Raw genomic sequence first — 15648 nt, 5'->3', positions numbered from 1 at the left:
TGTAAGGACCCCGAAAATCTCTACTTGTTTTCTTAATTGTGGGCCTGGTCTAATTATCCAATTTTGAAGGCCTGAAGCCTGTCCTAAAAAAACTAACAGGAAGGTAATTTTCTTTATTTAAAAATCCTCTGGATTACAGGGGAACCTCGATTATCCAAAAATCGGATTATTTGAAGGAGATCTCGAGATCAATCTCTCTAACATTGTCCTGTGCAGGGCAAACATGGAACCTGTCAAACATTTCCAGTAAAAAGTTGTGTGTGTGGCTATGGCTGCGCACTATTTGGAGTCTTACCCCACAGAGGCAGCTGCAGCAGCAGCAACAGTCTTATTGTTGGTGTGCAGTCCGGATGCCCCGGAGAGGGGCCGGGCGTGGGGGTGGCGGGGACTGTGTTGGGGGCAGGGGTTCGGTTTGGACCGGGTTGGGGGAGCGGGTTTGGACCGGGTGGGGGCGGTGGTGGGGTTGGACCGGGTTGGGGGCAGCTTGGACAGGGTTGGGTGCGGGGGGGCAGGTTTCGACCAGATTGGGGACGGGGACGTGGGTGGGGGGAGGTGGCTTTGGACCGAATTTGGGGTGGGGGAGGGGTTGGCCAGGGGCAGTGTTGGGGGCAGGGCCTTGCGCGCTGTGCAGCTGCAGACTCCTGAACGGGGAGCAGGCTTTAAAACTCCGAGCTCCAGAGGAAAGGCATTTAATCGATTTTCCGAATAATCGATTCTCTGAAAGAAATAGTGCCTGCCAACCTCGTTTGAATAATTGAGTTTCCACTGTATACAGCTTTCACCCCTGTCACCCACATAGGCCACTGAGCCCCTCCCTCCCACTCACTCATGCATCTGCTTCATTCTACTCTGACACGAATTCCCTGCCCCTACTACGAAACCTGCAGACCCAGTAATTTCTGAGCACCAAAATGGGTTATTAGATTAGTTTAGATTAGATTACTTACAGTGTGACAAAAAGTTTGGGAAGCATTGATCTAGGCTTCTGAGAAGAAGTGGTTCGCCCACAGAAGTATTGTTATACTAAAGACCATTCATGTAGCCACAAAAAATCAATTTTCAGTTTATAAAGTTGATATTGCTTAGTGACTTTCAGAAGTCATAACTGATACATTCTTGCATCTGTATTACTTACTTATGCAAGCTTTGATACATGTAAGAGATCCCAGACACACAGTCAGTTGAAACAGGCCAGTCTTTGACATGCAACTTCAGCTTAAATTATTTCAACTACTGTTAAAAACTAGTCTTCTGTTTAAAATAATTAGTTCATCCACATGTTTTAAAGGTGAATCCAACCTAGGGCCTTCTTTGGTTAAAAAAAATCAGTGGTCTTCAAGACACCTTTTCCCTTGTGCCAGAATTTATTGACTGAAAAGCTACAAAGCACTCACCACATCCCTCAGTGCTATCAGCTTCCCGTTTATAATCAATAAACCTCAGTCAGCAGCTTACTCCTTGCAATACGGACAGATTCCCTCCTGTTTGATTAACTTTAAAAAAAAGAACAATCATTGAGCAGAAAATAATGAACGATAAACAGAATTATTTTTCTATATTGTATGTTTTATAATACAGTCTTCCATGTCTATAATGCTTTTTATGCAAACAAAAGCATTTATCACATCTTTAGTCAAAAATGAACTGAAAATACATTTTTTGTTATATTCTTACAATCCCTCATATCTCCAGACACCCGTCTTTGAGGATCTCCAATAATTTCTTTGGAAAAGCACTTTATTTTGTGCAACAGTTTGGCTGGTATTACCCACTTTATTTTTGACATTTCTTTCTTTCTAGCATTTACTTTATGCTGCAGCATCAACCCTGGAACTGGTTGTAGTGTCATCCTTTGTCAAATGTACATTGTCTCAAAGAGAGCAGTTGTTCACATAACTCTTAATGGAATGACTCTTCATAGGTAACTCCTTGCATAGGAATTCTTTTAGAATTTTGGATAAAAACACTCCTGCACTTATAGCTTCTATTAGTGCCAATCTTTCAACAGCTAAGGTACATCTAACTGTCCTCTTTATTTCCTTGACTTCCTAGACCAACAATTAACATCTATTATTATTTTCCACTACAACTGCCATTCTGAAATAGCCATTTGGAAGACAGTGTCTGAAGCATCACTAAAATACACCTGCTTCACATTTTTGGGGTTACACAAGGCTGGAGACTCGAGTTTACATTTTCCTGAACTTAATTTCTCTAATGTTTCATTGTGATTTTGTGGTTCTGTGATTTGCTTTCAATTGCTGCATATTTCTTCACAGTACTCACTTCTAATACATTATTATTGGTATTAGATCTAGTGAGAGCGCATAAGCAATTTAACTGCCCAGTCAAAATTCTTCACTGGTCTGTTTCTTCCCTGGATGTAAAATCATCTTTTTGCGAGGACTTGACCTGATTTGTCCGAATGTGATTAACACTTGCCAAGAAAGATTGTTAATCCAATGTCATTCCGGATTTATTCTGCTTAATATCTAAATATTGCTAAGCTTTGTATTTAAAGCCTGACTTTCACTTTGAATTCCCTTTTAATTTTATCTACCAAACAATGCTCAAAATGCAGAAAGTCATGCCTATTACTTTCATTCTGTGATAACAGCAGCTAGATCTGCTTTGTGCTGAATGTAGCTTACCTTCATCAAGACTGACCTAAATATCAACCAATAAACACACTTGTTTAATATCCATAGCTTCCCTTCTATCTCACCTGCTTCTTTAATTGATTTCATAAATGCTTCTATTTGAATCATTTCACCTTGTAAAAATGCCACTTTTGTATCAATTGACCTATATCCCAAGAGTGAGTTGCTAAAAGAGCTAAGATGATCTTCAAATTTGTCTTCAAACCATTGAGCTATCTGTCTGGTTCTAGCCTTCATGTCTTATCAGTAAGCTCTGTATCTGTGCATGTCTGTCTGTAAGATAAGGCTGCCTTCCCCTATCTGGTTAATTGGTGTATTATCTGAATTGTTTTCAGCTATCTAATGTTTTGGCCTCTTTGATTTAAATTCCTCTAATTTGTATGTAGCCTATAGCAGGGCAAATGTTAATTTGATACTTGGTTTATCAGTAAAATTTTATGAATCATCTTATCTATCACCAAGTGATTCTTTTTTCACATGTCCATTCCTAAATGGATTTCCAGCTGCTGTGTTCATTGCCACACTATCTACATGCTCACGTGTTTCTAAATTAATTAATGGCACATATCCATCATTGTCTGTTAGGAATTTCGCTGGTGCCCAAGAATAATCACCATCCATTTTGCCATTACCTTATTCACATTTACTGTTTTCTGTTAAAATGTGCTGTTGACGTCGAAAGAAATCTAGTTGCTGTGTCTAAATGCAAGATTTTTTTTTCTTTTATGCCATACTTTTAAGTTAATTGCCAGAACTTTGTTAAAATCTCTAGCTAATGGGAATTTCAATTGGGTGATGTTGTCCTTTTTTTTAACAAATATCACTTTTTTCACTGATCTCTTTTGTATGTTTAGTGTACATATTAACCCATGCTCCTTCATCATTTAACTGTGAACTAGTGGATGGGAAAACTGCCAATGTAGTTTTGAAACATTTAGCTTTTTTCCCTTTAAACTCTTACTTTCTGATACCAATAATTCCTGCCAAATTGCTTATTTAGAGAAGTCCAGTCTTATTAGTAGAATAACCTCTGGATTGTGTAAATTTATAAATTCACTGATTTTGCAAAAACAATTGTCATGTTCCATATAATGTTTCCTCTGAGCTTTATTCACGTATGGCATGCTCAATGATAAGAGTATTTCACTTGCAATCGTTTGTGCTGATAATGTCATTAGCTCCAGATATTTTACAGGCAAATCGCCACTCTTTTGGGTGACTTCATTGTGATGTTATCCCCAAAACTAAATTGTGTAGAACTTTCAAAATTCTTAAAACTTATTTCAGTCATTTAAAAATCTAAGTAAGGATTTTACCAATTCCCCTCCACATTCTGGACCTGCATCTGGTGTCCAAAGCCCCACAGTTTTTTGAAATACATTTTTGGGATAAGAGCTTTGTTGGCTAGCCCAGTATTTATTACATCCAAGAGGGCAGTTAAGAGTCACCTACATTGCTGTGGGTCTGGACCCACATGTAGATCAGACCAAGTAAGGATGGCAGTTTCCTTCCCTAAAGGACATTAGTGAACCAGATGGGGTTTTCCAACAATCGATAATGGATTCATAGTCATTGTTAGACTCTTACTTCCAAATTTGTTTTTATTGAATTCAAATTCCACTATAGCAGGTTTTGAACCTGCATACCCAGAACATACCTGGGTCTCTGGATTAACAGTCCAGCGATAATACCGATAGGTCATTATCTTCCCTAAATGAGTTAATAAGTCCACAATTAAAACATTTTTATGACTGACTGAATCTCCTTGTAACTATTGTAGTTGCAATTCCCTCTCTCAGATCAGTATCCACAATCATCTCCTTCCAAACCCTGCACGAAATGTTTAATTTCAAAATCATTATTCTTCCATTTAGACAAATCATTTTATAATCATGATCTGAGTTATGTATAAAATACATGGTTTAATGTGCTTGGTGTTCTTTCTTCTGTTATGGGTCCATAGCTCCTATCATCTATTATAATTTTCAAATATATCTCTGTTCTTACTCTTTTGATTCTAATTCTCCTTCTGCATAGATGTTTGGAACACATATCTGGGTAGCTTTGCAATGCTGCCACCACTGAATCCTCCATTTTTTGTGTATCTATTGGACCTCTAACTTGAACCATGAATACCACTGGGAATTCATGTTTTCAGTATTTTTAAGACTTCGTACACTTGATCCAAGACTAAACTGCTTTCTAATAATCTAAGCTGAAAATGTGTTGCTGGAAAAGTGCAGCAGGTCAGGCAGCATCCAAGGAGCAGGAGAATCGGCGTTTCGAGCATGAGCCCTTCTTCAGGAATGAGGAAAGTGTGCCAAGCAGGCTAAGATAAAAGGTAGGGAGGAGAGACTTGGGGGAGGGGCATTGGAAAAGCGATAAGTGGAAGGAGGTTAAGGTGAGGGTGATAAGGTGAGGGTGATAGGCCGGAGTGGGAGTGGGGGCGGAGAGGTCAGGAAGAAGATTGCAGGTTAGGAAGGTGGGGCTGAGTTCAAGGGTTGGGACTGAGACAAGGTGGGGGGAGGGGAAATGAGGAAACTGGAGAAATCGGAGTTCATCTCTTGTGGTTGGAAGGTTCATAGGCAGAAGATGAGGCACTCTTCCTCCAGCCGTCATGTTGCTATGGTCTGGCGATGGAGGAGTCCAAGGACCTGCATGTCTTTGGTGGAGTGGGAGGGGGGAGTTGAAGTGTTGATCCACGGCGTGGTTGGATTGGTTGGTCCGGGTGTCCCAGAGGTGTTCTCTGAAACGTTCCGCAATGTAATGATCATCCGTCGTCATTTCCGCCACCTCCAAACGGATCCACCACCAGGGATATATTTCCCTCCCCTCCCCTATCAGCGTTCCGAAAAGACCACTCCCTCCATGACTCCCTCGTCAGGTCCACACCCCCTACCAACCCAACCTCCACTCCCGGCACCTTCCCTTGCAACCGCAAGAAATGCAAAACTTGCGCCCATACCTCCCTCCTTACTTCCCTCCAAGGCCCCAAGGGATCCTTCCATATCTGCCGCAAATTCACCTGCACCTCCACACACATCATTTACTGCATCCGCTGCACTCGATGTGGCCTCCTCTATATTGGGAGACAGGCCGCCTACTTGCGAAACGTTTCAGAGAACACCTCTGGGACACCCAGACCAACCAATCCAACCACCCCGTGGCTCAACACTTCAACTCCCCCCTCCCACTCCACCAAAGACATGCAGGTCCTTGGACTCCTCCATCGCCAGACCATAGCAACATTACGGCTGGAGGAAGAGCACCTCATCTTCCGCCTAGGAACCCTCCAACCACAAGGGATGAACTCCGATTTCTCCAGTTTCCTCATTTCCCCTCCCCCCCACCTTGTCTCAGTCCCAACCCTCGAACTCAGCACCACCTTCCTAACCTGCAATCTTCTTCCTGACCTCTCCGCCCCCACTCCCACTCCGGCCTATCACCCTCACTTTAACCTCCTTCCACCTATCGCTTTTCCAATGCCCCTTCCCCAAGTCTATCCTCCCTACCTTTTATCTTAGCCTGTTTGGCACACATTCCTCATTCCTGAAGAAGGGCTCATGCCCAAAACACCAATTCTCCTGCTCTTTGGATGCTGCCTGACCTGCTGCGCTTTTCCAGCAACACATTTTCAGCTCTGATCTGCAGTCCTCACTTTCTCCTTGTATTAATCTAACTCCAGTTAACACGAGATGACTATCCTCATTCAGTATTTTAGCATAGTAACGACAAGCACTGAATGTGGTATTTTAGAATATAATTCTTTCAGTCATGCGTATGTAATCTTCAGACTTGTTTAGATGGTCTTCTGTTGAATAACCATCTGACCTTTTTAAACTTTAACAGAGACTGTTCATGCCTCGTATTTGTTTAACAGGTTGTCTCTCTTATAAATTTTGTCCATAGCTATAAACAGGTTATCTAAACCTTCCTCAGGAATATGGGGATAGTGCTGGAAAATGGTGTAAAGATAGTTGATCAGCCATGATCTAGAACAGCGGAATAGGTTTATGAAGCTGAAGGACCTATTCCTGTCTTAAGGTGTAAATGGTTCAAGAAAGCAGCTCATCACCACCTTCTCAAGGGCAACTAGGGATGGGCAATAATGCTGACCAGCCAGTGATGCCCAAATCCCACAAGAGAATTTTAAAAACGCTTAAATTATCAAGTGAGTTAGTTTCTTAGCTATGTTGATAACACTCCAAATAGACCAGCACTGTTATGAGGCAAGCTATATGTGCGTATTCCCTCTGAAGTCAATAGAAATGGATTTCAATCTATGCACTTGCATAGAACTGCAGAAGATTGTTTATTGTTTTTCACAAACTTCATTACATTCAGTGAAGTATTACAAATCTCATTTAGATATTGCCTAAAATAATCTACACATGTAAGACCCATAACAATTTGTGACAAATGGATATTTTCGATGTCACACTTACTGAACAAAAGAATTTTCAAAAAAAAAGTAATTTCCTTTCTCAGAAGCAATCCGAGCAGTGCAAAAAACATCTATTTGATCTCAACTTTGTATTTGCTGTAATCATAATGTCAGGTGCACTCAGCTTCCCGTTAGCAACATAATCAAATATTATGTAGTACAATGCTTCTGTGCTTGTAAAACAGCAGTGTAAAATCTTCCAATCTGGGGCAAAATAAGGGTTGGAATTCCTATTTCTGACTTTAATCAGCGAAACAAAAACTACTTTCCTCTGAGCAGTGCAATAGAAAATATGCTAGTAACATAAAGAATAATGAATGGCCGATTGGATCAATAAATCTGTCCCTTTGCATGACCTTAACCCCACCCCTTCCCAACTGCCTGTTCTCTATATCCATCAATCCAAGCATCTCCTGAGACTTATGTGAATTGCATATTGGAACATATTACTCACTTCAGTGTGATAACTTGCTGCATAATGTCAAGATTGTGAAATACAGGCTTTGTAGTTCCAAAGTAGCAAGATTTGACTGTATATATTTATTATTTTTGTAACCATTCATTTTTAAATAAACATCATAAAAACATAGTAATCCTGTTACCATCATTGCTGTAAAAAGCATATTGCTGAGAAAGTGAGCACAAGTGAACGCTGTTAAATTTTATTTGATTTTTTTTATTACAAACTGTATACTATTTTCTCAAATAGTTTACTTAGGCCTAAAAAAGCGTTTCTGTCTCTTTGAAACTATCCAGTAAAGTATCATTCCAAGTTTTCCTTATGCTGTTAATGTAAAATTGTGCGGAAATAAACTTAACTATACAAATGTTTATTTAAATTCCAAGATTTTAGTAACAATAAAAGCAGTCAGAATCTCTTTAATAAGACCAAACATACGGTATGCAGATGGCAGGTAGGCATTCGTAGTCTGAGCTGAGTCTCTTTCAGAAATTTGTTTCTATGATTTCTTGAAATGCATCTTTCAGGCAGCTGTATTTGGGCCACCAGCTCCAGCATGAGATTTTGCTCGGCTCTCCTGGGCTTAAGGATCATGCCAGGAAACCTATGTGACAGTTGTGATATAAAGGAGCGCTTAGGGAAAAGTTAATAGTTTAGTCTGGGCTCCACCTTGACATAAATCCAACAGGGTCTCCTTGTAAGGTGTTCACACAGTAAAACAGAAACCTGCCTGACCTGCATAAAAAGATATCACATTTGCATGAAACATATTCAGGAGGGTTTGTAAACCTTTAACACTCTCAACAATGTGCCGCATTAGAAAACATGAACACCTTTTGTCCACTATACTTGCAGAATAATTTTATACACTTTGTTACACTTGGTACATTGAAGACAAAAGTGATAGACAGCTGCAATTCTCTCTTTATTTGAACTAATATACAGGTTTACAAAATTATAAAGGGCATGGATAGGGTAAGTAGACAAGGTATTTTTCTTGGGGTGGGGAGTCGAAACTAGAGGGCATAGTTTTAAGATGAGAGGGGAATGATCTAAAAGGGGCCTGAGGGCCAACTTTTTCACGCAGTGGGGGGTGCATGTATGGAATGAGTTGCCAGAGGACATGGTGGAGGCTGGTACAATTGCAACATTTAAAAGGCATCTGGATGGGTATATGAATAAAAGGGGTTTAGAGGGATATGGGCCAAATGCTGGCAAATGGGACTAGATTAATTTAGGATATCTGGTCAGCATGGACGAGTTGGACCTAAGGGTCTATTTCCGTGCTGTACTTCTCTAACTCTAATGAAATAACACCAAAAAATCAGGTTTATAGTAATTTCCAATGATTTGATTATAGAGTTTAAAGCTCTGAAAAGCAATATCTAGGTAATTAAAATAAGCGCTGGATATTACTCTTAAAGTCAAAAAGCGTGACACTGGAAAAACGCAACAGATCAGGCAGCATCCAAGGAGCAGGAGATTGACATCTTCAGGAATGTTGGGTGGTGTGGGGTGGCGCAAGGGGGCTGAGAGATAAATGGGAGGGGGTGGGGCTGGGAGTAAAGTAGCTTGGAAGGTGATAGGTAGACAATGGTGGGGAGTGATGGTGATAGGTCTGTGCAGAGAGTGGAATGGATAGGTGGGAAGGAAGATGGACGGGTAGGACAATTCAAGAGGGCGATGCTGAGTGGGATATGGTTGGGGAGAGGAGATGAGGAAACGGGTGAAATTGACATTGATGCTGTGTGATTGGAGGGTCCCAAGGCAGAAGATGAGGCGTTTCTTCTCCAGGCATAAGGTAGCTTGGATTTGGCGTTGGAGGAGGCCCAGGACTTGCATGTCTTTAGTGGAGTGGGAGGGGGAATTAAAGTGGTTGGCCACAGGGCAGCAAGGTTGTTGGGGTCAGCAATAGGGCCACTATCGCCTTTCAAGCTACATTCCATCCAGCTTCACCTATCTCCTAATTATCTCTCAGTCCTCTTGGGCCTCCCCCACATTCCTGATGAAGGGCTTATGCCAGAAACATTAATTCTCCTGCTTCTCAGATACTGCCTGACCTGCAATGCTTTTTCAGCGCCACAATGTTTTAACTCTGATCTCCAGCATCTGCAGCCTAATATTTTCCTAATCGTTATAACATTTAAAGTCTCTACTTCTGAGCCATTACTATTGGGGATTACTGATTAGTGTGTTTGTTTGGTCCCTTGCAATTGCATAGGGTCCTCACTTGAGTTACTTCACAAAGATAAGGAAACCCAGGATGAAGCAATAGAGGTACTGGTTAGAAAGAGATTCCATAGAAATGGAATTGTACCAGAGGACTGACACAGAGCTAATGCTGTTAGAGTCACAGAGTCATAGAGATATACAGCATGGAAACAGACCCTTCGGTCCAACCCGTCCATGAAGACCAGATATCTCAACCCAATCCAGTCCCATCTGCCAGCACCTGGCCCATATCCCTCCAAACCCTTCCTATTCATATACCCATCCAAATGCCTCTTAAATGTTGCAATTGTACCAGCCTCCACCACTCCCTCTGGCAGCTCATTCCATACACGTACTACCTTCTGCGTGAAAATGTTGCCCTTGAGGTCTCTTTCCCCTCTCACCCTAAACCTATGGCCTCTAGTTCTGGACTCCCTCACCCTAGGGAAAATACTTTGCCTATTTATCCTATCCATGCTCCTCATAATTTTGTACACCTCTATATAAGGTCATCCCTCAGCCTCCAACGCTTCAGGGAAAACAGCCTCAGCCTGTTCAGTCTTTCCCTATAGCTCAAATCCTCCAACCCTGGCAACGTCCTTGTAAATCTTTTCTGAATCCTTTCATGTTTCACAACATCTTTCCGATAGGAAGGAGACCAGAACTGCACGCAGTATTCCTACAGTGGCCTAACCAATGTCCTGTACAGCCGCAACATGACCTCCCAACTCCTGTACTCTGACCAATAAAGGAAAGCATACCAAACGTCATCTTCTCTATCCTATCTACCTGTGATTCCACTTTCAACGAGCTATGAACCTTCACTCCAAAGTCTCTTTGTTCAGCAGCACTCCCCAGGACCTTACCATTAAGTGTATAAGTCCTACAAAGATTTGTTTGCCTAAAATGCAGCACCTCGCATTTATCTAAATGAAACTCCATCTGCCACTTCTCAGCCCATTGGCCCATCTGATCAAGATCCGTTATAATCTAAGGTGACTATCTTCGCTGTCCACTACACCTCCAATTTTGGTGTCATCTGCAAACTTAATAATTATACCTCTTATACTCACATCCAAATCATTTATATATATGATGAAAAGTAGTGGACTCAGCGCTGATCCTTGTGGCACTCCACTGGTCACAGACCTCCAGTCTGAAAAACAATCCTCCACCACCACCCTCTGTCTTCTACCTTTGAGCCAGTTCTGTATGCAAATGGCGAGTTCTCCCTGTATTCCATGAGATCTAACCTTGCTCACCAGTCTCTACATTAAAATAAGTGATAGAAGAACATAGAAGCATACAGCATGGAAACAAACCCTTTGGTCCAAGACATCCATGCCGACAAAGTTTCCCAGACTAATCTAGTCATGATGTGGATGACACCAAGATTGGTGGTATAGTAGACAGTGAAGAAGGATATCTAAGATTACAAAGAGATCTTGATTAATCAGATCAATGGGCTGAAGATTAGCAGATGGAGTTTAATTTGGATAAATGCAAGGTATTTCATTTTGGTAAAATAAACAAAGGCAAGACTTATACAATTAAAATTAGAGCCTTGGGCAATGTTGTAGAACAGAGAGACTGTAGGGGTTCAGGTATATAATTCTTTGAAGTTTGCTTCACATATTGATAGGATGGTTTTGAAGGCATCTAGCATGTTTGCCTTCATTGCTCAGACTTTTGAGTATAAGAGTGGGGACATCATGTTGAGATTGTGCATGACATTGGTGAGGCCGCTTCTGGAGTACTGTGTCCAGTTCTGGTCTTCCTGTTATAGGAAGGATATTATTAAGCTGGGATGGATCAGAAAGGATTTGCCATTATGTTGCCAGGGATGGAAGGTTTGAGTTATAAGGAGAGGCTGGATAGGCTGTGACTTTTTTTGCTACAGCATAGGAAGTGTTCTGAGGTGGAAGATGAGGTGGTGAGGGAGCGGCAGTGAAGGAAGCCCAGGACCTCCATGTCCTCGGCAGAGTGGGAGGGGGAGTTGAAATGTTGGGCCACAGAACGGTGTGGTTGATTGGTGTGGGTGTCCCGGAGATGTTCCCCAAAGCGCTCTGCTGGGAGGCGTCCAGTCTCCCCAATGTAGAGGAGACCGCGTCGGGAGCAACAGATGCAACAAATGATATTAATGGATGTGCAGGTAAAACTTTGATAGATGTGGAAGGCTCCTTTAAGGCCTTGGATGGAGGTGAGGGAGGAGGTGTGGGCACAGGATTTGCAGTTCCTGCAGTGGCAGGGGAAGGTGCCAGGATGGGCGGGTGGGTTGTAGGGAGGCATGGACCTGACCAGGTAGTCATGGAGGGAACGGTCTTTGCGGAAGGCGGAAAGGGGTGGGGAGGGAAATGTAACCATGGTCATGGGGTCTTTTTGGAGGTGGCAGAAATGTCGGCAGATGATTTGGTTTATGCGAAGGTTGGTAGGGTGGAAGGTGAGCACCAGGGGCGTTCTGTCCTTGTTACGGTTGGAGGGGTGGAGTCTGAGGGCGGAGGTGCGGGATGTGAACGAGATGCGTTGGAGGGCATCTTTAACCACGTGGGAAGGGAAATTGCGGTCTCTAAAGAAGGAGGCCACCTGGTGTGTTCTGTGGTGGAACTGGTCCTCCTGGGAGCAGATACGGCGGAGGCAGATGAATTGGCATATGGGATGGCATTTTTGCAAGAGATAGGGTGGGAAGAGGTGTAATCCAGGTAGCTGTGGGAGATGGTGAGTTTGTAAAAAATGTCCGTGTCAAGTCGGTCGTCATTAATGGAGATGGAGAGGTCCAGGAAGGGGAGGGAGGTGTCAGAGATGGTCCAGGTAAATTTAAGGTCCTCTGGAAGTTCATTCCACATACAAGCCACTCTGTGTAAAAAGAATTGCGCCTCATGCCCTTTTAAAAAACTTTCTCCTCTCACCTTAAATATATGTCTCCTGGTCTTGAAATCCCCAATGCATCAATGTGGACTTCAACAGTTTCCTCATTCCCCCTTCCCCCACCTCACCCTAGTTCCAAACTTCCAGCTCAGCACTGTCCCCATGACTTGTCTTACCTGCCTATCTTCTTTTCCACCTATCTACTCCATCCTCCTCCCTGACTTATCACCTTCATCCCCTCCCCCACTCACCCATTGTACTCTATGCTACTTTCTCCCCACCCCAACCCTCCTTTAGCTTATCTCTCCACGCTTCAGGCTCTCTGCCTTTTTTCCTGATGAAGGGCTTTTGCCCAAAACGTCGATTTTACTGCTCCTCGATGCTGCCTGAACTGCTGTGCTCTTCCAGCACCACTAATCCAAAATCTGGTTTCCAGTATCTGCAGTCATTGTTTTTACCCAGCGTTCATTCACAGGCTACTGCTTTGGTTAATAAATATTTTAACTAAATAACTTCAGTAAAGAAATTAAAGGTAGTGATCTCGCAATGAAAAAGAGAAATCTGTTTTGTGTTAATATTAAAGAGCTGCAGATGCTGTAAATCTGAAACAAAAACAGAAATTGTTGGAAGAAATTCAGCAGGTATGGCTGCATCTGTGGAGAGAGAATCAGAGTTCATGTTTTGAGTCTGATACTTCAGAACAGTTCATTCTTTTTCTCTGTTCATTTCTGAAGAAGTCATATTGGACCCAAAGCATTTCTTCAGCATTTTCTGTTTTTCTTTCAGGTTTCCAGTATCTGCTGAATTTATCTTTTATGTAATAATTGCAACCTGTGTTTAAAAATTTTTAACTCAACTACCTGCAGTCAAGCAGAATCAGAAATTCAACAGAGTTTAGATTTGTGGTGATGTAATCATAATGAATGGAGAGTTTAGAATTTACTTGAATATTCGGATAAGGATTGATTTTCCAAAGTGGCAGGAGGGGTGGCTAGTGTGGAGGCAGAGATGTTTTTGGTCTTTCTGTGGATTGGAGTCACATCTAGCACAAAGAAAAATAATTGTGCTCCAGGGCATCTCTGTAGGAGTTCCTCAGGAAACTATTCTGGGTCTAACCTTCAATTTCAATTTTTGATTCAAGTCTTATTTTATACTAATTTATGAATATTAACAAGATTTTTAAAAATCAGATTACTGGGCAGATCTGCTTTATCCTGTTTTGTTATTTGGTTTTGTGTCAGACTTCATGCAATGTCAGTTGCCACAGTAAGTTGTGATGCAATAGGTCCCACTTACCCTTCCCATTCAAATAGAAGTACTTCATTTTCATCACCTTGCCCATTTGCTGCTTTGCCTAGGCAGGCCATCAAAGAGCCATTCTCTATAGGAATATTGCAGTGATTATGATTAGACTGCACCATAATTAGTTGCACATCCTGTCAATCTACTATGGCAATATACCATAATTATCCTTAATGATGTTTCTTCTTCAAAGGTCGTTCTTGTCAATCCGGGGTGAACTGATACCATTTTTGGTCCGAAAGCAGTTTGCTGCTCCTAGCTCTTCTCAGCTTTCTAAAACTGATGCCAATGAAGATCAGAAGAGAAACTCCAAATCTATAGGTTAGTCCAGTGACAGTGAACATAATGAGTTTTCCAAGGACAGAATGTTCGTAGTCCCAGCCTGCACTAAACCAAAAAGTGGTTTGATAATTTTTTAAAACTTTTTTCAAGTTTCTGTATATTCATACATACTACAGGGTGTATTTTCCATTTAAAGATCATTTCTCCAGATCTTATGAAGGAATGCTGATTATGGGGTCTTGCTTTGTCTTTTGTTTACATCAAAGAAACTAAATATTCTAAAACAGATTTACAAGTTTAAATTAATAAAAATTAATCTGTAGTTCAATTAAATTTTTAATATAAAATGTCTGAAAAAAAATAAACTTCATACTGATGCAGTGTTATTTATCTTTTCAATGCAGCATTTACAAGAGTATACATCAATAGTTTATGTTTATACAGTATTTTAAACACACTAAGTAGAAGAGCATCCCTGTAGTTCTGTGTAAAAGCTATAGGTCATTTGCTTCAGCAGACAGATCTCTCAGAATCTGCGACTCTGAATCAGTTGTCATCTATGAGTTTTTTTTGTCTTGATCCTCGGTCACTATTTTGAGTTTAGAAGTAGAAATTGTAGCCTATTTTACATTGTCATAGTGAATTCCTGATGTTAGTCAATTATGGTGGGCAATGTAATGAGATCTCATTCTCTCTTGAGATGGGTCAAATCCTTACAATATCCTTGTGGACTTTTGGACAGCACTGTTATTGTAAGACACAAGATGAGCCAACAACAACAACTCTTTTCCAGAAGTTAAATCCTTTTATTGCATTTCCTTCACAGCATCTAACATACGCGATTGTAAATGGTGTAATTCTTAATATCCTTCAACAACTGAAAACCTATAATGTAAAAAATAACTAAGATCAGGATTTGTCCTTCTCCACAAGGTCAAATATTCTACATCCAGACAGTTAGGATTCTGTAATAGACTCAATCTATCTGAACAGGGCCAGAATTCTGAATCTAGTTGAGTTGAACATTCTACAGCAGTGGTCTTTTGTGTAATCCACTCATTTGCTGCATGTACCTCTTGATTCAGATAAAGCCTGGGTAAGTTACAGGATGGAGTAGGCTTATTATCTCATGCTGTTAATATAATTATTCTAGAAACATAAAAGTGTTGGGAAACTATATCACTATCCCTTTGAAAGAGATCAAGTGTTAGTTTCTAGCTTTTTGAAAAGAAAAAGCAACTTAAAATTTTTGATCAGTTGTAGCGTTGTATTATTTGCAAAACTAGTATTTTTGAAAGGGGTAATTCTTCTGTTCAATGCATATGGTCTCCAGAAGTGTAGTTCTATTAGAAATGAATGCAGTATTCCTAAAACGGTACGTGGAATGGCATTGTTCAGTTGAGAACTACCTTGTTTTTCTAAAA

The 15648-nt window shown here is 41.2% G+C and overlaps 1 protein-coding gene across 1 annotated transcript in view; it reads left to right on the top strand.

The window, feature by feature from the left end:
* Positions 1 to 15648, top strand: part of eif2b3 (eukaryotic translation initiation factor 2B, subunit 3 gamma) — a 140323-nt gene that overhangs the window by 68731 nt on the left and 55944 nt on the right. The window contains exon 7 of the mRNA XM_060829871.1: positions 14136 to 14263. Within this exon, the coding sequence (XP_060685854.1) occupies positions 14136 to 14263 (128 nt within the window). The remainder of the gene's footprint in view (positions 1 to 14135; positions 14264 to 15648) is intronic.

The sequence above is a fragment of the Hemiscyllium ocellatum genome, chromosome 9 (assembly GCF_020745735.1).
Source record: "Hemiscyllium ocellatum isolate sHemOce1 chromosome 9, sHemOce1.pat.X.cur, whole genome shotgun sequence".
NCBI classification, from domain to species: domain Eukaryota; kingdom Metazoa; phylum Chordata; class Chondrichthyes; order Orectolobiformes; family Hemiscylliidae; genus Hemiscyllium; species Hemiscyllium ocellatum.
This window is presented reverse-complemented; position numbering and strand designations above follow the sequence as displayed.